The sequence below is a fragment of the Neoarius graeffei genome, chromosome 4 (genome assembly GCF_027579695.1).
Source record: "Neoarius graeffei isolate fNeoGra1 chromosome 4, fNeoGra1.pri, whole genome shotgun sequence".
Lineage (NCBI taxonomy): Eukaryota > Metazoa > Chordata > Actinopteri > Siluriformes > Ariidae > Neoarius > Neoarius graeffei.
In genome coordinates this window covers 63241743-63266663 of record NC_083572.1, presented here as the reverse complement: position 1 = coordinate 63266663, position 24921 = coordinate 63241743, and the positions used below count along the sequence as shown (strand labels likewise).

Here is a 24921-nt window from a genome sequence, read left to right as displayed (position 1 = left end):
CAACAAGGGCATGCGCCTTAGAGAGTTCACTCCGGGATATAAGGTACTCGTCCTGTTGCCCACGTCGAGCTCCAAATTAATCGCCAAGTGGCAAGGGCCCTTTGAGGTCACACGGCGAGTCGGGGACGTCGACTATGAGGTTAGGCGAACGGACAGGGAGGGGGCGCTACAGATCTACCACCTCAATCTGCTGAAGCTCTGGAACGAGGAGGTCCCCGTGGCGTTGGTGTCGGTAGTTCCGGAGAAGGCGGAGCTGGGGCCGGAGGTCCAAAAAGGGTCATTGGCATCTCGCACCTCTCCGGTCCCCTGTGGAGACCACCTCTCCCCGACCCAACTCAGGGAGGTCGCCCAGTTGCAGGCCAAGTTTTCGGATGTGTTCTCGCCCCTGCCCGGTCGCACCAATCTCATAGAACACCACATAGAGACGCCCCCGGGGGTGATAGTGCGTAGCCGTCCTTATAGATTACCCGAACACAAAAAAAAGGTGGTTCGGGAAGAACTTCAGGCCATGCTCGAAATGGGCATCGTCGAGGAGTCCCACAGTGACTGGAGCAGCCCGGTGGTCTTGGTTCCCAAGGCCGACGGGTCGGTCCGGTTCTGTGTGGACTATAGGAAAGTCAACGCGGTGTCTAAATTTGACGCGTACCCAATGCCTCGTATTGATGAGCTGCTCGATCGACTAGGCACGGCTCGCTTTTACTCGGCACTGGATTTGACGAAGGGATATTGGCAGATCCCCTTGACTCCATTATCCCGGGAAAAAACGGCCTTTTCCACACCGTTCGGCTTACACCAGTTCGTCACACTTCCTTTTGGGCTGTTTGGGGCGCCCGCTACGTTTCAGCGGCTGATGGACCGGGTCCTCCGGCCCCACGCCACCTATGCGGCCGCTTACTTAGACGACATCATTTATAGTAATGACTGGCAGCGGCACCTGCAACACCTGAGGGCCGTCCTTAGGTCGCTGGGGCGGGCGGGGCTCACTGCCAACCCGAAGAAGTGTGCGATTGGGCGGGTGGAAGTACAGTATCTGGGCTTCCACTTGGGTAACGGGCAGGTGCGTCCCCAAATTAATAAGACAGCAGCGATTGCGGCCTGCCCGAGGCCCAAGACCAAAAAGGGGGTGAGACAATTCCTGGGGCTGGCTGGCTATTATCGTAGGTTTATACCTAATTATTCGGACGTCACCAGCCCGCTGACTGACCTCACTAAAAAGGGGGCGCCAGATCCGGTCCAGTGGACGGAGCAGTGCCAGCGGGCTTTCTCTGAGGTAAAGGCTGCACTGTGTGGGGGGCCACTTTTGCACTCCCCTGACTTCTCTCTCCCTTTTTTGTTACAGACGGATGTGTCGGACAGAGGGCCGGGGGCCGTTTTGTCCCAGCAGGAGGGGGGAGAGGATCGCCCAGTATTATACATCAGCCGAAAGCTGTCAGTGCGTGAGGGGCGCTACAGCACCATCGAGAAGGAGTGCCTGGCGATCAAGTGGGCGGTCCTCGCCCTCCGTTACTACCTGCTGGGGCGCTCTTTCACCCTCTGTTCGGACCACGCGCCCCTCCAGTGGCTCCACCGCATGAAGGATGCCAATGCGCGGATCACCCGTTGGTATCTAGCGCTCCAACCTTTCAACTTCAAGGTGGTCCACAGGCCGGGGGCGCAGATGGTCGTGGCGGACTTCCTCTCCCGTCAAGGGGGGGGGAGTCGGCTGCGGGCCGGACGGGCGCCCGGCCTGAGTCGGGCGGTGGGGGTATGTGGCAGCGGGGGCGTGGTCAAGCGCCGGTCTGTGACAGGAGTGCGGAGTTGGGGAAGGTAAGTGGCAGAATCGCTTCACCTGACTGTGATTAACCTATGTTTTGTGTGTGTTCTCCCCAGTAAACCGCGCCCTACTTAAAGAGGGAGAGTGAGAGCGGAGGGGAGTCAGTGATTATCCAGAGGAGACGACAGTCTGTGTGTGTGCGCGCGCGAGTCACTCTCTGAGCTATTGAATTATATGTTAAGCTGAAAAGTTTGGCAATAAAAGCCGATTGTTGGCATCCTGATCTCTGTCCTGCCGTCTTCTGTGCTCCACCCACACATTGTACCCGCTACAGGGTTGTAAAATGATGTGTCAGTAACGCTACAGAAAGCGCTACTTCCAGTCAGACTACAAACATGGCCAATCTGAACTACCACACCCAAGAACCACAGCGCCCTCTATCGCCTGCCTATTAATTACATTTCCTGGTTAATCAGCCCATGCTATATAAAACACCTCTCCCACACTCACTTGATGCAAAGTATCATTCAATGTCTAACCTGTCATACCAAGCCTTGTTATTCTGCCTGCCTTATCGTGTTCTTGACCCTCGTTACTGTCTCGTTCTTGTTCCCCTTTAGTCTAGCCATTATTACTCTGTCTGCTGATTGATCGACCCCTGCCTGTCCCTTGATTTTGATTTCATCTAGTGTTTTAGATATGTTTGCCAGTCTGTGATCCCCACTCTCGTCTGCACATACATCCGTAAGTGCCTGCATCCTGACAGGATACTTCGCCGCATATGGATGCAGCAGAGGAGGTGTGGCAGACTGCTTTGATCGCTCAGGGGCGCCTCTTCGGAGAACATCAGCAGATGCTCGCTGACCTCAACATCAGCTCACTGCTATGATGCTGCAGGCCCTCCTAATGCGCCCCGAAGCTCCTCTGAGTCCCGCGCTCCCACTTCCACGCCCGAAGAAGTACGCCAGGGATGTGCTCAGCTGCAAGAAGTTTCTGCTTCAGTGCTCCATGTACTTCTCCTTGCTCTCACACATCTCAGATGATCGCCGGATTTCCTTCACTTTTAACTGGCAAAGCGCTACAATGGGTCAGCGCAGTGTGGAGGAGCGGAGGTGAACACATCACCTCCTACCACAGCTTTCTGGAGTTATTCAAGCATGTGTTCGATCACGAACTGGAGGGAATTGAAGTCGGCGAGAGCCTACTCACCATCATGCAAGGTTCAAGGAGAGTCGCCGATTATGCCCTAGATTTTCAGACTCTTGCAGCTGCCAGCGGATGGAATGAGCCAGTGTTAAAGGCGGGGTTTCGCCAAGGACTTCACCCCTAAGTATTGAGTGAACTAGCATGCCGCAATGAACATCTCACTCTGGACGCTCTCATTGAGCTCGCCATTTGGCTAGACCATCTGCTATCCAGCTGCCCATCCCTCCGGGAGGAAGCCAAGCCTGCCATGGCCGCTGATTCTCTCTCTCCCATGGAAGTTTCTTGTGCTTGCTTGAAACGCTCCAAATGAGATCGGAGAAAGAAGGAGGACTTGTGCTTCTATTGCGGGAGCTCCAGTCAACTTATCATCCAGTGTCCAGTCCACCTGCCATGCACTAGCTCTGAGGAGACCAAGGCTGATTCAGTGAGTACCATGAGATCACTAAGAATTCGATCTTACAAGCTTCCAGTATTACTGAAACGGTCTTCCTCTACCCATGTGCTCTCTGCGTTTATCAACTTCGGGGCAGAGGGAAAGTTCATGGCCAGCTCAGTCATCCAGAGGTTCAATCTGTCCACAAACTCATTGCACAGCCCACTCAGCATCCGGTGCCCTCTGCATTGGAACAGCTCTGCAGCGCCATGATCTTCTCCAAGCTTAACCTACATAGTGCTTACAACCTGGTCTGCATCCGCGAGGGTGACGAGTGGAAGACCACCTTCAGTACCAGCACTGGCTATTTTGAGTACCGGGTCATGCCTTATGGCCTCTCTTTGGTACCAAGCATGTTCCAGTGCCTCATTAACGATGTGCTGCAAGACATGTTGGGGAGGTATGTCATAGCTTACATCAATGATATCCTGATCTACTCCCCTGATGACGAGAGTCATCTTAACCATGTTTGATCAGTACTCAAGTGCCTGTCTAAGAACCATCTCTATGTCAAGGCTGAGAAGTGTGAATTTCACATGCGTAAGATCTCCTTCCTGGGGTACATCATCAGTGCTGAGGGGGTCAGCATGGACCCCTCCAAGGTAATTGCAGTCATGTCCTGGCCTGTACCCACCTCAGTGAAGGACCTCCAATGTTTCCTAGGCTTCACAAACTTTTATCGTCATTTCATTAGCGGGTTCAGCACCCTCATCACGCCCCTGACCTCCCTCCTGAAGAAGGGACCCAAACACCTCCATTGGAACCCCACAGCCGAAGAGGCCTTCGACAGGCTCAAAACAGCTTTCACCACAGACCCTATCCTTCAGCATCTGGACCTGATCCAACATTTCATGGTCGAAGTGGACGGCTCTGAGATTGGTGTAAGAAGGGTTCTCTCCTATTGCTTCGGCAAAAGGCCCAAGTTCTACCCAGTAGCATTCTTCTCCAAAAAGCTCACTCCAGCAGACAGAAACTATGACGTCGGGAACCGAGAGCTACTAGCTATCAAGCTCGCCTTAGAGGAATGGAGGCACTCGTTGGAGGGGGGCACACACCCCTTTGTCATTTTTATTGATCATAAAAACCTCGAGTATCTCAAGAAGGCAAAGGGACTGAACCCATGCCAAGCCCAATGGGTACTATTCTTCACCCATTTCAACTTCACAATATTTTATTGTCCTGGCACCAAAAACACCAAGGCTGATGCCCTGTCATGCATCTTCAGCCCATCTCTTCACAACCAGGATCCTCATCTCATCCGGACACCTGAATGCTTCTTCCAGGCGTTCACCTGGGACCTCGACAAGGGACTCACAACCACAGAATCCTCCAGCCAACTGCCCACCGGGCTGCCTGTACATCCCTAATCATCTCAGGAGCAGACTCATCACATGGGCTCACACTTCTCCTGCCACTGGTCATCCCAGCAGCCATCACACCCACCAACTGCTGCAAAACAAGTACTGGTGGGAGAATATGCTGACTGAGATCATTCGTTTAATCTCTTCATGCACTGAGTGCGCTCAAACTAAGGTCCCTCAAACTTCTCTGGCTGGCAAACTATGCCCTCTTCCTGTGCCTCAGAGACCATGGTCCCACCTGGCAATTAACTTCATCACAGACCTGCCACCATCCCAAGGCAACTCCACAGTTTTGGTCAATATTGACCGCTTCTCCAAAGTGCTGAGACTCATCCCATTATCTGGCTTACTCACAGCATTTCAGACCACCGAATTATTGTTCCAACACATGTTCCGATACTTCGGCATCCCAGAAGACATAGTCAGTGACCGTGGCCCTCAATTCATCTCTCATCTGTGGGCCAGCTTCATGGAGCAGCTAAGGGTCTCGGTGAGCCTCACTTTGGGATATCATCCCCAGTCAAATGGCCAGGTAGAGAGAGCCAACCAAGAAATAGGATGTTTCCTCAGAATCCTCTGCATGCGAAGCTAAGGGGACTGGGCCCGATTCATCCCATGGGTCGAATATGCGCAAAACTCTCTCAAACACTCAGCCACACAACTTGCATCCTTCCAGCACGGGTACAGGCCATGGAAGAGTGGTTTACCCGTAGCATCTGTCACTCATTTCCTGGTTAATCAGCCCATGCTATATAAACACCTCTCCCACACTCAGTTGATGCAAAGTATCGTTCAGTGTCTAACCTGTCATACCAAGCCTTGTTATTCTGCCTGCCTTATCATGTTCTCGACCCTTGTTATTGTCTCGTTCTCGTTACCTTTTAGTCTAGCCCTTATTACTCTGTTTGCTGACTGATCGACCCCTGCCTGTCCCTCAACTTTGATTTTGTCTAGCATTTTGGATGCGTTTGCCAGTTTGCGATCTCCGTGCTCCCCTGCACATACATCCATAAGTGCCTGCATGCTGACATTATGCCAGCATGCAGGCACTTATACATTGTGGAATGTGATCCCAAAACTATTGATTAAATACAAAGAAGAAAAAAAGAAAAGAAAAGAGATGCTACAAAGTATATACATATTTTTGAACTAAAACATAAGTCAAATCATTATGCATGAAATGTCCAGCACTATTATCTGACTGTTTGTTTGTATATAATTTAGCTGTAAATTTCTCAGACTCTGATCCATCCAGACCCGAGGGGCAATTCTAAGGGCCCCACATTAACAGAGTAATATTAGTTATTATAAATATCAATATTAATGAAAAGTAATATCAGAGTATAAACAAGGTCTGTGTCTTCTGTGATGAATTAAGTAGAGATGTTCAGATCCAGTGGGTCATTACTAGTGTTTGACAAACTCAGACTTTTGAATTCATGTGTGTTTTTTTTTTTTTGTTAGAAAGTTACACTACCTCTGGATAAACTAAGGGTCGTTTGTTTTTTTTGGTGGGGGGGCATATTATATTCTTTTATAGGGCCCAAAATTTCTAGCGGTGCCCTGCTCAGACCATATAAGTTGGTATGTCTGCATTTATCATGATACAGATACTTAGACTAGCTTCAGATTTTACCTTCAAATTGTTTATTTCTGCTTGTTTTTCCTGATGTCCTGAAGTCAGCTGAAGAATCTGTTCTTCATCTGCTTTTATCTTTTCCTCAAAAGACTTAAGGGTATTTTCCTTTGTTTCCTTTAATGTAACAGTAAGGGCATACATTATCAATTTAGTGAATTATTACTGAAAACATAATGCTTTGGTGAGAACACTACATACCATTTCAAATTTCAGAGCTTGTATTTGGCTGTCACACTCCACTTTCACTTCTCTTATTATTCCTGTGGTGATACTTGATTTAGCAGGGAAGATGGCAAGAAAGCTTTTAGCTTGTTATCTATGCAATATATACCTACCTAGTTCAGTGTTTTTGCTGCAGAGCTCCTGAGATACTGTGCTAAGCTCTGATACAAGTTCTTGAACCCTATGAAAATAAAGGAATCCATAAAAGAGAGTAAGAACAGACTAACCTGTTTTCTGCAGCTCAAACTGTTCTTAGTATTACTCATATGGAGCATATCAGTTCTCTGCCAACTTACCTCTTTTTCTCAGATTTTAAAGACGACTGTAAGGAATCTGCTGCTTCTTGTATCTCTTCAATTTGGTGTGCCAATTGTTCTTTGATATTATTTATTTCTTTAAGTTTGGTATCTTTCTCCAGAAGTTTATTGACATACATTTCTTTGGTTTGTTCAAGCATGTTAACTAATGATTTCTGGTTTTCCTGGAGAAATCAAATAAATGTACTATTAATAACATAACACATAATATAATACACATGATTGAGGAGAGGAAAATCAAGCATCTACAACCAAACAGATTCTATGAATCACATGAAAATACTATGAGCACAAACCTCACTCTCACGCCTGAGTTGTTGTTCTCTTTCCAATTTTTCCTTAAGTTCATCCTGTTCTTGTTTACAGTTGTGAAGTAATTCGAGATGCTGCTCTAAATAAACGAGTCACAACTTGTTTAAAGAATCACATTTTAAACTCCCAGAAAATTAAGCAAGTTTAAATTTTGTGCAAACATACTTGCAGATTCCTGAAGTTGCCTGAAGTTTTCCTGAGTCTCTTGGAGTTTGAGTAAAGTTTCTGTAAACTGACTTTCCTTTTCTCTTAGTTTTTCTTCAAGCAGGGAAACCTTAATTTAAATAAATAAATAAATAAATAAATAAACTATAATCAATGTGTCTGCAAAAAATCTTACACACTTCTCTGTTTTTTTTCTATTCCAGGGGTTCTCAGTGTTTTCTACTTTAAGGCCCACCTATTCATACTTGTCACAAGTTGGGGCCCATTAAAAAAAGATCCCCAATTATTTTGGCTCATCTATTCTATTATAATGTAATAATCTATTGTAAAATTTATTAATGGAATGCAGCACTACTCGCTGTTACAGATGGGAGCCCAGGAATGAAATAAATGCAATAAAAACAAACTTTAATTGTAGGTATTGTATTTAAAACTGTATGGATGTGCCAGAAGCCAAACCATGCATGCGGGTCATTCTCAGTCAAAAGGGATTAATGATCCAAAAGCGTTAAAGAATTATTGTGTCGCATTTTTGGACATAGTCCAACCTGTTCTTCTTGTGATCCTGATAATGAAACTCAGCCGCTGTTGTCACAGCCTATTAATATAACAGTGTACAATGGGGAACAGAAGCAGCAAGTTAGAGAAAGGAAAGGAAGAAGCAAGTAAGCCAGAGGCTACATGTGCTATAATAAGAAGTGGGTGTTCCTATGACAACCCAAACATCCAGTTTATGAAAACCTCGTATGGCAAGGATTGTTTGGCACAGTTTGACATATGGGTAAAGGACTTAGGATTCCCTGAAAAGGGCAGTTTTAGTCCCAGGCAGATAGGACAGTTAGAAGAAAAGTTGGAACAGAAGGAAAAAGAAGAGTCTGCAGATAATGTTAAGGTCTTAGGGGACTGGAGGGAGTTTTCTGCATGGAAAGAAGAAACACTTAAGAGAGAGTACAAAAGAGAGAAACGACAGGCAGGACTCTCACCCTCTTCTCAGTGCTTGAAATTTCAGATGGACCCTGACCTGGAGTCTGCCCCACCACCCTGACACACACTGCCTCCTCAGCAAGGCGGTGTATCACTCCCACAAGCACTTCACCCACAGAAAGGGGGAGAAGTCGAGACAAAGAAAAAAAAACTGAGCCTCTGGAATCTCTCCCAGCCTACCAGCCGCCTCCAGCATCAGCGCCTCTCAGCACTTCTCCGTCACACATGAGATCCAGTCTTGCATATGGCGACGGAAGAGACACCCTCCTGGACCTGACCACATGCTCACCAGTGGGTCCACAAGGCTGTAACCTAAAGTCTGAAGTTCTTCATCTTCCAGTGGTGGAAGTGGCTGGAGCTGACAGCATGCTTCTAGTCCACAGACCCTGGACGACAGCTGACATGAAGGAAAGCATGGCTTCTCTTCCCAATGTGAGAGAGGTAGGAGGAAAGAGATTTGGTAATGAGCTGTTGATATTTTGCAGAGAATTCCGACCAACCACCCATAAACTTCGCTGCCTACTCATGATCAAGATGGGTATAGATTGGAACAAAGTTTCCAAAGAGTGGCCGGAAGCTGACCAGCAAGCGACTACACCAGACTGGAGCACGGCTGGCAATGGTGAGTACAGAGATACCATCACTGCTCTCTGTGCTTGTCTGGACAGTACTTTTCCCTTGAACATAGACATTACTAAGTCATACATCAGTATGTGTAAGCAAGAAGATAGTGAAGTGGTGTCAGCGTTTCTCGGCCGTCTCACTGCCACGCACGAGAAACACAGTGGCCTGACCAGGCCTGTGACTCTGGCTGCAGTGGAGGGCACTCCTGAGCCTCACCAAGATCGAGCAGTACACTGTGCATGCAGAAAGGCTGATGAAAGAAAAGGAGAAGACAAAGTCAACACAAAGAGACCAAGACCTACACGCCACCACTCTCACTCTTCTCCAGACTGTTCAGCCTGGACAAAGAGGAAGAAGAAGAGGAAGAAGTCAAGGTAGGGGCCGAGACAGGACGACCTGGAGTGACTCGTCCTGGATAAAAGGTGCAACCTGCTACAACTGCAATCAGAAGGGACACATTGCTCGAAATTGTCTCCACAGTAGCAGCCAGAGGCCCTGTGAGGAGTACAGCAAAGCAGACTGATGGGCGGACTCCGGGAACAGGCTCCACACAGAGAAAAGGGGAGGTAATACACACACACACACACACACACACACACACACCTGATGATACAGATACACATAGACAGGAGCATTCACATAACGTTAAACACATTAGTAGCAGCACCTGCATGCAACAGCAAGACTACACAGAAACGCCCGATACACCAGTCCAGATAGACACACCTGAAGTTGCATTAAGTTTGTTAAAATACACAACTACTCCCTTCTCTAAACTCCCTTGTATGCCCCTCACTGTATGTGGGCATGTGTTAACCTTTTTCATAGCTTCTGGAGCAGGACACTCAGTGATACAACATGGGGTACTTCCAGTAGACCCACCGCTCAGCTCAAATTCTATTCAGACGATGGGCATCTCAGGACGACCTGTAGCTGAAACTTTCTCAGTCAACCTCCCGTGTAAAAGCAAGGGAGGAATAGTTATGTCCCACTCATTCCTCATCTCACATACATGTCCAATAAATTTGTTAGCACGCGATTTAATGTGCAAATTAGGAGTAAATCTCACATCCACTCCAGATGGACTAACTATTGAAGTAAGTGAAATGTGCGGTGTGCAGTATGGGTTTGGAAGCCCCCTGTATGTATATGTCTGGCGGCTCTGCTCAGATCAACTCGCACAAACTCCCAAACACCTTGTACAGCTCGCACACTTGAACACCATCAGTTGACACAGATTATATGAAAGAGGAAGATTTGCATTGTACGTACAGCACATGTTCACCAAGGGCAAGATGTGGAGTTTGAAAAGACTTGGTTTGCAGACCCCCATGCGCGTGAAAGACTGACCCTCAAAACTACATATTGGTCTAAACATTATTGCGCTGTGCAGGTCCATTTTACTCGTTGTCCGAACAACTGCATCAATGTTCGTCGCAGTGTTCTCAAACATGTTATACGCGGCCTTGTGTCAGAGGACTCTGAGGTCGGCTGCTGCCAGCATGATTTCGTTGACATCGTTAATTCTATACCCCATGTCTCATTAGTAAAGCCACGAGCCGCCCATTGGAAAGATGTGGGGAAGTGGGTCAGGAAGTGTGCAGCCAATGACAATGAATGGTCCCGAATAGAGGACCCTAGTGTGTTGTTTTGCCAAAGGCTTGGGGTCTACAAGCAAAGTCAGGCTGTGTGTGTGCATGTTAAGCAAAGTGTAATATTAGCCACTGATGACCAGGGTCCTGGGGACCCCGGCCATAGTGGCCTGTTTGTCTCTGTTTTCACAGGCATAACTCCAGCAGAGGTGCACCCCAAATTGGCGGGAGTTCCAAATTCCGTTTGGGCGAAGGGTAAACATGATGTAGGCCTAATAAAGAATGCTGAACCAGTGGTGATCACCCCCAAATCAGATTTCAGGCCTAGACAGACCCAGTACCCACTCAAACCAGAAGCAATCGCAGGTATAAAAACGGTCTTTGATTCGTTGCTGAAGGCAGGTGTAATTGTCCCTTGCCCGGACTCTCCAGTGCGCACTCCTATTTTTTCCAGTTAAGAAGGCAAGAAAACCGTCCCAGCTGAATGAGTGGAGGTTTGTCCAAGATCTGCAAGCAGTCAATGCTGCAGCTGTCCCGCGCGTGCCTGACGTCCCTAAAGAGCACTCTGCAGACCACACCCACTCTGGGACTGCCTGACCCCAATAAACCATTTGTTCAAACTGTAGATGAAAAGAAGGGTTTTATGACCTCTGTTCTTTTGCAGAAACACAGGGATAGATTGAGACCTGTAGCTTACTTCTCCAGCAGGCTGGATCTAGTGGCAGCTGGACTTCCTGTTTGCCTGCGTGCAGTTGCTGCAGCTGAAAAGGCGGTAACTGCCTCCAAAAATATTGTGGGGTATTCTAACCTCACCCTTTTGGTCCCACATGCGGTCTCCCTGCTTCTGTTGGAGAAAAAGACGTCACATTTGTCAGCACAGAGATGGTTGACGTATAACACTGTCATACTTGATATGCCTAACATCATTGTGAAACGTTGTACTGTTCTGAATCCTGCCTCTCTTCTCCCTACAGAGGATGATGGAGAGCCACATGACTGTGTTGCTCTCACTAATGATTTTTGTTCCCCCAGGGCAGACTTAAAGAGCGACCCTTTGGAAAATCCAGACATGGTCCTCTATGTGGATGGTTCAGCCTCCAGAGACCCAGAGACGGGAAAGAACAAAGTAGGTTTTGCCGTAGTCTCAGATCACGAGGTCCTCAAGGCGTCGTGTCTGCCTTCAAACCTGTCGGCGCAGGCCGCAGAGCTCTGTGCCCTCATTGAGGCATGCAAATTGGCGGCAGGGCAATCTGTCAATATTTTTACAGACAGTAGGTATGCATTTGGCATTGTGCACGATTTTGACACCATTTGGAAACACAGAAATTTTCTCACTGGCACAGGATCTCCCATTGCACATTATAAACTGGTCTCTGAGTTGTTGGATGCTATTCTACTCCCTAGAGCCATTGCTGTGTGTAAGTGTGCTGCCCATACTAACAATGCTGATCTTGTGTCTCAAGGGAATGCCAGGGTGGACGCGGCAGCTAAGTGTGCAGCCTCAGCTTCCAGTTCACCCTCTAACCTTGCTTTCCTCAGGTTTCTATCCCCTGTTTACAGCTAGCGAACCTTCAGAGCACTGCCACTCAGGACGAGAGACAAGTCTGGAAACAGGCAGGCTGTATCTTTGCAAACTTGGTCTGGGTTTGTCCCTCGGGCCGTCCCTGTCTACCAAAATACATGTTCCCTTTCTATGCAAAATTGGCACATGGGCTCACCCATGTGTCAAAAGGGGGGATGGTAGCAGAAGTAACAAAGAGATGGTTCACAAAGGGGTTTTCAAATTATGCTGCGAAATTTTGCAAGCAATGCTTGATATGTGCACAACATAATGCAGGTCAAGGTATCAGACTAACTCAAGCAGCACACCCAATACCAGACAAACCATTTGATCACCTCCAAATGGACTTTATTGAACCGACACGTAGTGAAGGGAAAAGGTATTGCCTGATAGTAGTTGACATGTTTTCAAAATGGGTTGAAGTATTCCCCACAGCTAAACAAGACTCAGAGGCAGTAGTCAAAGCACTCCTGAGAGATATAATTCCTAGGTGGGGTATACCTAGCAAAATCTCAAGTGACAATGGAGCACCCTTTGTTAATGCAGCCCTGAAGAAAATAGGAGCATTCCTAGGGATAGACCTGAAACAACATTGTGCCTACCATCCTGCCAGTGCGGGAGCAGTAGAGAGGGAAAATGGGTCACTTAAAAATAAACTAAGCAAAGCTTGTGCAGAAACAGGGCTAGGATGGACAAAGGTCCTCCCTGTAGTGCTCACACAAATGAGGATGCAAATTAGACCTAAGCATGGGTTAAGCCCATTCGAAATTCTGTTTGGACGAGTACCCAACACAGGGATAGGGCCAGCTCAAGGAACACTGCCGGACACTACACTGTGTGATGATGCAATGTTGAATTACTGTGCAACATTGTCCTCTGCTTTGAAATCTATCCACAAACAGGTAAAAGAAGCACTTCCCAAACCCGCTGAGGGACCTCTGCACGATCTACATCCAGGGGATTGGATAGTGATGAAGGATTTCCAACGAACCAAGTGGAACAGGCCATGGTGGAATGGCCCAGTCCAGGTCCTGCTTGCAACCCCAACGGCAGTGAAGGTCACGGGCAGAGTGACGTGGATCCACGCTAGCCACTGCAGGAGGGTTCCTGAACTGGCTGAGCAGGAGGGAAAAGAAGGCCTAAGTGACACAGACGCTGACTAAAGCTCGTGAGGAAGAAAGAAAAAAAAACACTACATGGAACAGTGCGAGTATCGCATCAATCACGCATGCACCCAAGAATTAGTGGACACTGGAGAGTGTAACCCATTAGGAGACGGGCTGTGGCTCCTTATCACGGACGAAGAGGTCAGGGTGACAGCTCCAGGAGGACAATCCTAGCGGACAAATCTGAATGACACCAACGAGGAGAAAGAAGTGTTAACTGAGTACATCTTAGAACGACCATAAGGTGAGACAAGTGGTAACCCGAGACTCAGGAGAAGAGGTAAGCAATTATCATTTAGAAGGTGCCTCACATGACCGCTTTCCCACCTTGATCCAAACCACGTGGCGAGCAAGTTCCGCGGAACTGAGCGTGGCAGCACAGTTACGCTGTTGCACCCTCAATAGAGAAGAGTATTTTAGTATCTAGTCAGTAAAACTGGTTTCAGAAGTTCCGAGTTTCTCCAAGCTCCGGTGAGGTGGGACGAGGGCTGATAGGGCATGCCTGCCCTCTGAGCACCAATAAATGTCAAGAAGGGCAAGGGTTAACTCGGAGACCTAGTTAACATAAAATGAATTGGGTAAATCATTATAAACTAGGTCCAGTTGTGGGCCTGAGCATCTTGATCCTGCTGGGGCTCACGGGAGGATTCGTGTGGTGGTCGACACAGGGAACCCAGACTGACACAGAATCGAGACAAGGGAGACATCCAACTCATAATTTGTATTGGCAGTATGCTAATTTTACAGCTAAACAAGCTAACAGGTCAATTTGTCTAGTTTGCTCCACCCTACCACACACCGTTACACAACCATTCGTGTTCGAGATCGCCAACACAACGGATGAAGATACTGCGCAAGCATGGCGAGCCGTGATGGAAGCTGTCTGTAACGATGTAGAAAAAGGCTGTAATGTCACGTATCAAGGTGGGGGAGACGACCTGAGGGTAGAAATTAGTGTAAATGAACCAGGAAAGGGGATAAATTATACCTATACGCAGGGCGAAGGGGTGATCCAAAATCTACCCCCGTAGGGAAGGTCAAGGAAAGTAGGTGTTCAACCGTTCGCACAGTGCAAGGTTCAGTCCCAAATCCAATGTGACCTGCATGGGACGAAGTGGCACTCTGCAAGGCAGAAAAGTGACAACAGGAGGTGACTTAGGACCAGGAGGGAATCTAACTCAGTTAGCGGGTCCAACCTTCTATTACCCAGGCTGGCAGTGGAAGTGTGGTCACCATGTGTATAACTTTTTTCCAGTAGATTGGAAAGGCACGTGTGCCCTGATCCAATTACATGCCCACCTAATAATAGCAACCCCTGAGATGAGTGGCAGACAGCACAGAAGTGTCAACGATGATTTTCTTCCTCCAGAACATCAGCTGCAGCCCAAGGTGAAGAAATTCTTCCAGGCACTGTTTCCACAGTACGGGACAACACAACTCTGGAATGAACTTGAGGTGGTGCATTATAGACTGGCACAGTTCGTGAATTCAACCATAGAGGCCATGGAGGGCGTGAGAACTGAATTGACCGCACTCAGATTAATGACGACACAGAATTGCATGGCCCTCGACATCCTTTTGGCAAAGGAAGGTGAAGTGTGTGTCATGATAGGAGAACACTGTTGTACATACATTCCTGAAAACAACGGGAATCATGGTAACATCACTGAGGCACTGAACAAGATGCGCAAGGTGGCTGAACAATTACGAGAAGACGAACATGGAGGAGACAAAGACAGCTGGTGGCGTTGGTTTAGTGGATGGAAGACTCTAATTCTATCCACCATACCGGTCCTGGGCTTAGTGATTGTGATGCTATGTTTGCTCCCTGTTTTCTGTCAATGTTGTATGTCTGTGTTTCAGAGGCAGCTGACAATTATTGGTTACCAGATGGTGAAAATAGACCCAGACGACTTGCCTGACTGGCCTCCAAAACCCACACGAAGACCACAACCCACCGTTCAATGACATCAGCACAGTTGACATGAAATTAGCCCTAACTTAAAAGATTTTCATTTGTGGTTGTTTCCTGTTCTATTGTTTCCTGATCTATGTATATAGCTTGCTAGCGTTAACTTAAGATGTCTATGTCTTATAAAAACAGCCTTAGCATTATGCCTGTACACTCAATGACGTGTTAAGTTGAATCTCTCTGGGAACTCATCACTGAAATTGTGTACATTTCTTTTCTTTTAGCAATTATTATCCTGTAGGATAAAAAAGGGGGAAATGTGAGGGAAATTGAATGGACAAACATTATTATTCTCTGTGTTTCTGTATGTTGAGTTAAAGTAGCTTAGTGTACTGAGAAGAGATGTTTTCCACATGCTGTAATCGCCTTTCTGTGGCCTTGGTGGTAATGAGCAGGGTGCTTGAGTTCGTCCTAACTCCGCATCTTCTCATGATGTAACCACCTTTCCTAACCTTGGTGGTGATAAGCAGAGAGCTTGAGTTCTCCCTGCTTGCATCTGCCTGCACATACCAAAGCATGCCAGGTGCACTCATTAGCAAAGTGTAGAAGTCAGAGTGGGTGGGTGGAGCACAGAAGTACGGCAGGCCAGAACTGAGTTCCAAAACTCTTTTATTTTAGCTTTAACTTCACACTCTCCCAGTCACGCATGCACGCACGCGCACACACACACACACACACACACACACACACACACACAAGTCTTCTGGTGTGGGAGAGAGCCCCCTTCCTCTGCCCTCTCTCTCCTTATATAGGGTGTGGTTGCTGGGAAGACACACAAACAGAGGTTAATTCACATCAGGTGTAGTGATTCTGCCACTTACCTTCCCTGACTCCGCCCTCCGGTCACAGATCGACGCTTGACCACGCCCCCACTGCCACATACCCCCACCGCCCGACTCAGGCCGGGCAGCCGTCCGGCCCGCAGCCGACTCCCCCCCCCCCCCCCTTGACGGGAGAGAAAGTCCGCCACAACCATCTGCGTCCCCGGCCTGTGGACCACCTTGAAGTTAAAGGGTTGGAGTGCCAGATACCAATGGGTGATCCGCGCGTTGGCATCCTTCATGCAGTGGAGCCACTGGAGGGGCGCGTGGTCCGAACAGAGGGTGAAAGGGCGTCCCAGCAGGTTGTAACGGAGGGCGAGGACCGCCCACTTGATGGCCACGCACTCCTTCTCTATGGTGCTGTAGCGCCCCTCACGCACTGACAGCTTCCGACTAATGTACAGCACTGGGCAATCCTCCCCCTCCACCTCCTGGGACAAAACAGCCCCCAGCCCTCTGTCCGATGCGTCCGTCTGCAATATAAAAGGGAGAGAAAAGTCAGGGGAGTGTAACAGTGGCCCCCCACACAGTGCAGCCTTTACCTCAGAAAAAGCCCGCTGGCATTGCTTCGTCCACTGGACCGGATCTGGTGCCCCCTTTTTAGTGAGATCAGTCAGCGGGCTGGTGACGTCCGAATAATTAGGTATAAACCTATGATAATAGCCAGCCAGCCCCAGGAACTGTCTCACCCCATTTTTGGTCTTGGGTCTCGAGCAAGCCGCAATCGCTGCAGTCTTGTTAATTTGGGGATGCACCTGCCCATTGCCCAAGTGGAAGCCCAGATACTGTACTTCCACCCGCCCAATCGCACACTTCTTCGGGTTGGCTATGAGACCCGCCCGCCTCAGTGACCTAAGGACGGCCCTCAGGTGTTGTAGGTGCCGCGGCCAGTCATTACTATAAATAATGATGTCGTCAAGGTACGCGGCAGCATAGGTGGCGTGGGGGCGGAGGACCCTATCCATCAGCCGCTGAAACATAGCGGGCGCCCCAAACAGCCCAAAAGGAAGTGTGACAAACTGGTGTAAGCCGAACGGTGTGGAAAAGGCCGTTTTTTCTCGGGATAATGGAGTCAAGGGGTTCTACCAATAACCCTTTGTCAAATCCAGTGTCAAGTAAAAGCGAGCCGTGCCTACTCGATCGAGCAACTCATCAATATGAGGCATTGGGTACGCGTCGAATTTAGACACCGTGTTGACTTTTCTATCGTCTACACAGAACCAGACCGACCCGTCGGCCTTGGGTACCAAGACCACCAGGCTGCTCCAGTCGCTGTGGGACTCCTCGACAATGCCCATTTTGAGCATGGCCTCGAGTTCTTCCCAAACCACCTTTTTCTTGTGTTCGGGTAGCCTGTAAGGGCGGCTACGCACTACCACCCCCGAGGGCGTCTCAATGTGGTGCTCCATGAGGTCGGTGCGGCCGGGCAGGGGCGAGAACATGTCCAAAAATTCGGTCTGCAACTGGGCAACCTCCGCGAGTTGTGTCGGGGAGAGGTGGTCTCCACAGGGGACCGGAGAGGTACGCAATGCCAATACTCCCTTTTGAACCTCCGGCCCCAGCTCTGCCTTCTCCGGAACCACCGACACCAACGCCATGGGGAGCTCCTCGTTCCAGAGTTTGAGTAGATTGAGGTGGTAAATCTGTAGCGCCCCACCCGTGTCCGTTCACCTCACCTCGTAGTCGACGTCCCCGACTCGCCGTGTGACCTCAAAGGGTCCTTGCCACTTGGCGATTAATTTGGAGCTTGATGTGGGCAACAGTACGAGTACTTTATCTCCCAGTGCGAACTCCCTAAGGTGCGTACCCTTGTCATACAGGCGGATTTGCCATTCTTGGGCCTGCCGCAAATTCTCCTGGGTTAGGTGCGTGAGTGTGTGGAGTTTTGCGCGCAGATCAATAACGTATTGAATTTCATTTTTACCTGGTGAAGGTCCCTCCTCCCAATTTTCTCGCAATACGTCTAAAATGCCGTGCGACTTACGCCCATATAACAATTCGAACAGGGAGAACCCCGTGGAGGCTTGTGGGACCTCTCGCACTGCAAACAACAAGGGTCCGAGCCATTTATCCCAATTCCGTGCATCCTCGCTTACGAATTTCTTAATTATATTTTTGAGGGTGCGATTGAATCATTCAACTAAACCCTCCGTTTGTGGGTGATACACGCTGGTGCGGATCGGCTTAATACCTAATAACCCATACAGTTCGTTCAGTGTTCGTGACATAAATGAGGTGCACTGATCAGTCACAATCTCTTTCGGGATTCCAACTCGGGAGATAACGCGGAAGAGTGCTTCCGCAATACTGCGTGCTGAGATATTGCGAAGAGGCACTGCTTCCGGGTATCGTGTTGCATAGTCCACCAGAACTAATATGAAGCGGTACCCTCGTGCTGACCGATCTAATGGCCCGACGTGATCTATCCCAATTCTTTCGAACGGGGTCTCGATTAATGGTAGAGGGCGCAAAGGCGCTTTTGGAATGGCCGCTGGATTTACTAACTGGCATTCGCGGCACGCCGTACACCACCTACGGACATTGCCGCGAATTTCTGTCCAATAGAACCGGGCCATTATTTGGGCTAGTGTTTTATTCTGCCCTAAGTGTCCACCCATGGGATTAAAGTGAGCTGCCTGGAATACCAATTCCCGGCGGCTTTCTGGAATCAAGAGCTGCGTGATTTGTTCTTTATTCTGAGTGTCCTGTGTCACTCGGTATAATCTATCCTTCATAATAGAAAAATAAGGGAATGACGGGGTGGCGTTTGGCTGGAGTGTTTGACCATCGATTACTCTCACTTGGTCAAACACATGCCGCAGAGTCTCGTCTCGCAACTGCTCTAACGGGAAATCCGCGAGGGATTCCCCGAGAGAGGGAGGAGGAGCCGGCAGCTCCTCACTCTGACGCGAAGATGACGTAGATGGCTCTGTGACAGCTGCTCCCGCCAAAGCCACACCAGGACCTCCCCTTGCTGAACTACGGCAGGACCCACTCTTTACTAAATGACTCATTAATGCCCCGAATCCCGGCCAATCAGTCCCCAAAATTATCGAGTGGGTCAGGCGAGGATTAACCACCGCATTTACTCTAAATTTCTCCCCTCGAAATAGAATGTGGACCGACACTAAAGGGTAGTTGTGAACATCCCCGTGCACACACAACACCTTCACCCCCTGTGCTCCCCCCAATGCCTCGTCTTGCACCAGGCTTTTCTTGAATTGAGGTCTGATTGCAGCCAGAGTCCACCAAAGCCTGATATGTATCCCCTTGGATACTCACCGGTATGCGATACGCTCCGGCCTGATCGAGGGCGGCTCCTGGCGCGTCGGGGATCCGAACCACCGCACCCACTTCCATCACCAAGCACTGCTGTTGGAGGTGGCCCGGCTCCCCACAGCGCCAGCAAACCGGCCCGGGCTTTCTCTCTGCACCGGTACTCTGGAGCTCACTCACCTGAGGGGGGGGAGAGACAGACACGAAAGTGGTAAACGGGAGGACACCGCGGGTGCGGCGGACCGGCTGTGAGGGAGCCGGCCCCCGCCTCCGCGGTGGGGGAACGGGGCGAGGACGAGACACAGAAGGGGAGAGGGAGAGAGAGACAGAGGAAAGAAGCGAAGAGGGGATCTGTGATCCTGCCGCAGGAACAGCTGCCAAATGATCCTCCGCCAATTCAATGGCCTGATCCAGCGACGCCGGGCGATGGCACTGGACCCACTCTGCCATTCCTTTGTGAAGTTGTGCGATTAACTGCTCCAGTGCCACCAGGTCGACGACTCCCTCGGCGTCGCGGTTGTCAGCCCTCAGCCACCACCTGCAGGCGTCCCGGAGTTGCTGGCTAAACGCGAACGGGCGGCCGACTTCCTCTAGGCACAGAGCGCGGAAGCGCTGACGATGTTATTCGGGGGTGCGCCCCACATGCTGGAGGATGGCCCGGCGCAGGTCCGCGTAGACCAGCCGGCTGTCGGCGGGGAGCTGTAGTGTGGCCAGCTGCGCCTCATCCATTAGCAGGGGGAGGAGGCGCGCCGCGCGCTGTTCCACCGGCCACCCCGAGGCTTCTGCTGCTTGTTCAAATAGCGTGAGGAAGGCCTCAGGGTCGTTGTGCGGGCCCGTCTTCATCGGGGTGAGGTGGAGTGGACCCGCAGAGGTGGAGATGGTGGCCCCCACTGACGCGAGGAGGTGCCGGAACGCCTGACAATCTTTCTGTTGCGCCAGCACCAGGGCCTCGAACCGTTGTTCTTGCTCCTTTTGGAGGGCGACCAGCGCCTGGCGCTAGCTCTGTTGGGCCATGGTGAGGGTGTGGATCAGGTCTGCGAAGGGGAAGGACTCCATGGGGCTGTTCTCTTCTGTGCTCGGTCCCGGGTTTCGGCACCACTGTAGAAGTCAGAGTGGGTGGGTGGAGCACAGAAGTACGGCAGGCCAGAACTGAGTTCCAAAACTCTTATTTTAGCTTTTCAGCTTTAACTTCACACTCTCCCAGTAGCGCGCGCACACACACACACAAGTCTTCTGGTGCGGGAGAGAGCCCCCTTCCTCTGCTCTCTTTCTCCTGATATAGGGTGTGGTTGTTGGGAAGACACAAACACAGGTTAATTCACATCAGGTGTAGTGATTCTGCCACTTACCTTCCCTGACTCTGCCCTCCGGTCACAGACCGACGCTTGACCACGCCCCCACTGCCACACAAAGCTTCATAGAAAATCTTGAGCCAATCACGTGAAGACACGGGCAGTAAAGCAAATGCCTTTAGAGTATATAGATAACAGCCACTAAAACACAACTCAGAGCACGCGCGTACTCTCACATCACTAGAGGTGACGTTCTGTTTTAATTTTCTTCCTTTCCTTTCTTATATTTCTTTTATATGATTTACCATAATAAATAACTGAAAAGACAACTGCTAAGCGTTCTGAAGTGTTTATTAGAAATTTCCATTACAGGATTTGCTGCTGGTAACAGTCTGGATGGTCCTTTTCTTCTTTGGTACAGAGCACACGTCCATTTTTTATTTTATTTTTTTTACAAAAAAGACCTTGAATACTGATTTGTCTGACCATAATACACATTTCCACTGTGTGATGGCCCATCCCAGATGCCACCGAGCCCAGAGAAGTTAATGGTGCTTCTGGACACAGTTCATATCAGGCTTCCTTTTTGCACAGAAAATTTTTTACGTGGCATTTGTGGATGTAAATCCCTATTGTAGTGCTTGCCAAAGGTTTGCCAAAGTAATCCCAAGCCCACGTGGTTATATCAGCTATCGAGGAATGATGGTTCTTGATGCAGTGCTGTCTGAGGGATCAAAGATCACAAGTGTTCAGCTTAGACTTGTGCCCTTGCCCTTTATACACCAAAATTCCTTGAATTATTTAATGATATGTACCATAGTGGGTAAAATATCCAAATCCCTTTGTATTTTTCTTTGAGGAACAGTACTTTTAAACATTTCAATAATTTTCTCATACATCTGTTGACAAAGTGAAAATCCTCAGCCCATCTTTGCTCCTCAAAGACTAGGCCTTTCCTGGATAATGATTTTGTACCAAATCGTGATTACAATCACCTGTTGACGTCACCTGTTTCAAATCACAGAATTATTTAATTGTTTGCCCCTCTCCCAACTTTTTTTTAGAATGATTTGCAGGCCTGAAACACAGGAATGGATGTATACTAACAAACAACGAAATTTACCAGAAAAAAAAAACATGAAATATCTTGGGTCTGCAATGATTGCCTTTTCTTCTTCCGCCTATTTATTTATTTGTAACTGGCATTCATGGTGGACAGCAAACTAAGAATTTCAATGTGTAAGTGGACATATCCTAACTGTGCATATGACAAACACTTTGAACTTGAAATACAAGTCAAAGTAAATTTAGAAATCAGTGTGTGGCAGCGGGGGTGTGGTCGAGCATCGGTCTGTGAATGGAGGGCGGAGTCAGGGAAGGTAAGTGGCAGAATCACTGCACCTGACGGGAATTAACCTGTGTTTGTGTGTCTTCCCCAGTGACCACGCCCTATAAGAGGAGAGGGAGAGCAGAGGAAGGGAGCTCTCTCCCCAACCAGAACACTTGTGTGTGTGTGCGCGCGCGAGCATGTATGACTGGGAGAGTGTCCTGAATATCAAAAGCTGTAAATCTTAAATAAAGGAGTTTAGAGAACTCAGTTCTGGCCTGCCGTGCTTCTGTGCTCCACCCACCACAGAGCATTCCTACAGTGGTGCCGAAACCCGGGAACGGAGCACAGAGGAGAACAGCCCCATGGACTCCTCCCCCTTCAAGGACCTGATCCATGCCCTCGCTACGGCCCAACAGAGCCAGCACCAGGCGCTAGTCGCCCTCCAGAAGGAGCAGGAGCAAAGGTTCGAGGCCCTGGTGCTGGCGCAGCAGGAAGATCGCCAGGCATTCCGGCACCTACTCGCGTCGGCGGGGTCCACCACCTCCACCGACCCTCCCCACCTCACCCTAATGAAGATGGGCCCGCACGACAACCCCGAGGCCTTCCTTGCTCTCTTTGAGCAGGCAGCAGAGGCATGGGGCTGGCCGGTGGAGCAGCGCGCCTCCTCCCCCTGCTAACGGACGAGGAGCAGCTGGCCGCGCTACAGCTCCCCGCCGACAGCCGGCTGGTCTATGCCAACCTCCGCAGGGCCGTCCTCCGGCGTGTGGGGCACACCCCGGAGCAACAACGGCAGCGCTTCCGCGTGCTGCGCCTAGAGGAGGTCGGCCGGCCGTTCGTGTTTGGCCAGCAACTCCAGGACGCCTGCCGGCGGTGGCTGAGGGAATCGTCGATCTGGTGGCACTGGAACAATTCATCGCCTGACTTCCGGAAGGAACAGTGGAGTGGGTCCAGTGCCATCGCCCGGCATTGCTGGATCAGGCCATCGAGGTGGCGGAGGACCATTTGGTGGCTGTTCCGACGGCAGGACAGCATGTCTCCTCTTCCCTCTCCTCTCTCTCCCTCCCCTTCTGTTCCTTGTCCTCGCCCCATTCCCCCCCTGCAGAGGTGGGGGCCGGCTCCACCCCAGCCGGCCCGCCACACCCGCGGTGCCCTACCGTTTCCCACTTCCGTGTCTGTTTCTCCCCCACCTCAGGTGAGTGAGCTCCGGAACACCGGTGCAGAGAGAGAGCCTGGGCCGGTATGCTGGCGCTGCAGGGAACCGGGGCACCTCCAGCATCAGTGCTCGGCGATGGAGGTGGGCGCGGTGGTCCGGATCCCCGACGCGCCAGGGACCGCCCCCGATTGGGCCGGAGCGTATCGCATACCGGTGAGTATCCAAGGGGATATATATCAGGCTTTGGTGGACTCCGGCTGTAATCAGACCTCAATCCACCAAAGCCTAGTGCAAGATGAGGCATTGGGGAGAGCACAGTTGGTGAAGGTGTTGTGTGTGCACGGGGATGTTCACAAATACCCTTTAGTGTCGGTCCACATTCTATTTTGAGGGGAGAAGTTTAGAGTAAAGGTGGTGGTTAATCCTTGCCTGACCCACTCGATAATTTTGGGGACTGATTGGCCGGGATTTCGGGAATTAATGACTCATTTAGTGAAGAGTGGAGCCTGCCATAGTTCAGCAGGGGGAGGTCCCGGTGTGGCATTGGCGGAAGCAGCTGTCACAAAGCCATCTACGTCATCACCACGTCAGAGTGAGGAGCAGCAGGCTCCTCCTCCCTCTCTCGGGGAATCCCTCGCGGATTTCCTGTTAGAGCAGTTGCGAGACGAGACTCTGCGGCATGCGTTTGACCAAGTGAGAGTAATCAATGGTCAAAACGCTCCAGCCAAACGCCACCCTGTCCTTCCCTTATTTTTCCATTATTAAGGATAGATTATACCGAGTGACACAGGACACTCAGACTAAGGAGCCAATAACACAGCTTTTGATCCCAAAGAGCCGCCGGGAATTTGTATTCCAGGCGGCTCACTTTAAACCCATGGCTGGACACTTGGGGCAGGATAAGACACTAGCCCGAATAATGGCCCGGTTCTATTGGCCAAGGATTCGTGGTGATGTCCGCAGGTGGTGTGCGGCGTGCTGCGAATGCCAGTTAGTAAATCCTGCGGCCATTCCAAAAGCGCCTTTGCGCCCCCTGCCATTAATCGAGACCCCATTCAAAAGAATTGGGATGGATCTCGTCGGGCCATTAGATCGGTCAGCACGAGGATATCGCTTTATTTTAGTTCTGGTGGACTATGCAACGCGATATCCGGAAGCAGTGCCTCTTCACAATATCTCAGCACATAGTACTGCAGAGGCACTCTTCCGCGTCATCTCCCGAGGTGGAATCCCCAAAGAGATTCTGACTGATCAAGGCACTACATTTATGTCACACACACTGCGCGAACTGTATGGGTTACTGGGAATTAAGCCTATCCGCACCAGCGTTTATCACCCACAAATAGACGGCTTAGTTGAATGGTTTAATCGCACCCTCAAAAACTTAATTAAGAAATTTGTAAGCGAGGACGCACGCAACTGGGATAAATGGCTTGAGCCCCTGTTATTCGTAGTGCAAGAGGTCCCACAAGCCTCCACGGGGTTCTCCCCGTTCTAATTATTATATGGGCGTAAGCCACATGGCATCCTAGATGTACTGCAGGAAAATTGGGAGGAGGGACCTTCAACAAGCAAAAACGAAATGCAATACATTATCGACCTGCATGCTAAACTCCACACACTCACACACCTAACCCAGGAGAATTTGCGACAGGCCCAAGAACGGCAAATCCGCCTGTACGACAGGGGCACGTGCCTTAGGGAGTTCGCACCGGGAGATAAAGTACTCATGTTGTTGCCCA

The 24921-nt window shown here is 49.8% G+C and overlaps 1 protein-coding gene across 1 annotated transcript in view; it reads right to left on the bottom strand.

Moving 5' to 3' along the window:
• The window catches only part of LOC132885129 (synaptonemal complex protein 1-like), a 123674-nt gene that overhangs the window by 65205 nt on the left and 33548 nt on the right, over positions 1 to 24921 (bottom strand). The window contains exons 10-15 of the mRNA XM_060919461.1: positions 7409 to 7517; positions 7228 to 7322; positions 6911 to 7095; positions 6728 to 6795; positions 6591 to 6652; positions 6390 to 6506 (exon numbers count right to left, since the gene is read on the bottom strand). Coding sequence (XP_060775444.1) covers positions 6390 to 6506; positions 6591 to 6652; positions 6728 to 6795; positions 6911 to 7095; positions 7228 to 7322; positions 7409 to 7517 — 636 coding nt within the window. The remainder of the gene's footprint in view (positions 1 to 6389; positions 6507 to 6590; positions 6653 to 6727; positions 6796 to 6910; positions 7096 to 7227; positions 7323 to 7408; positions 7518 to 24921) is intronic.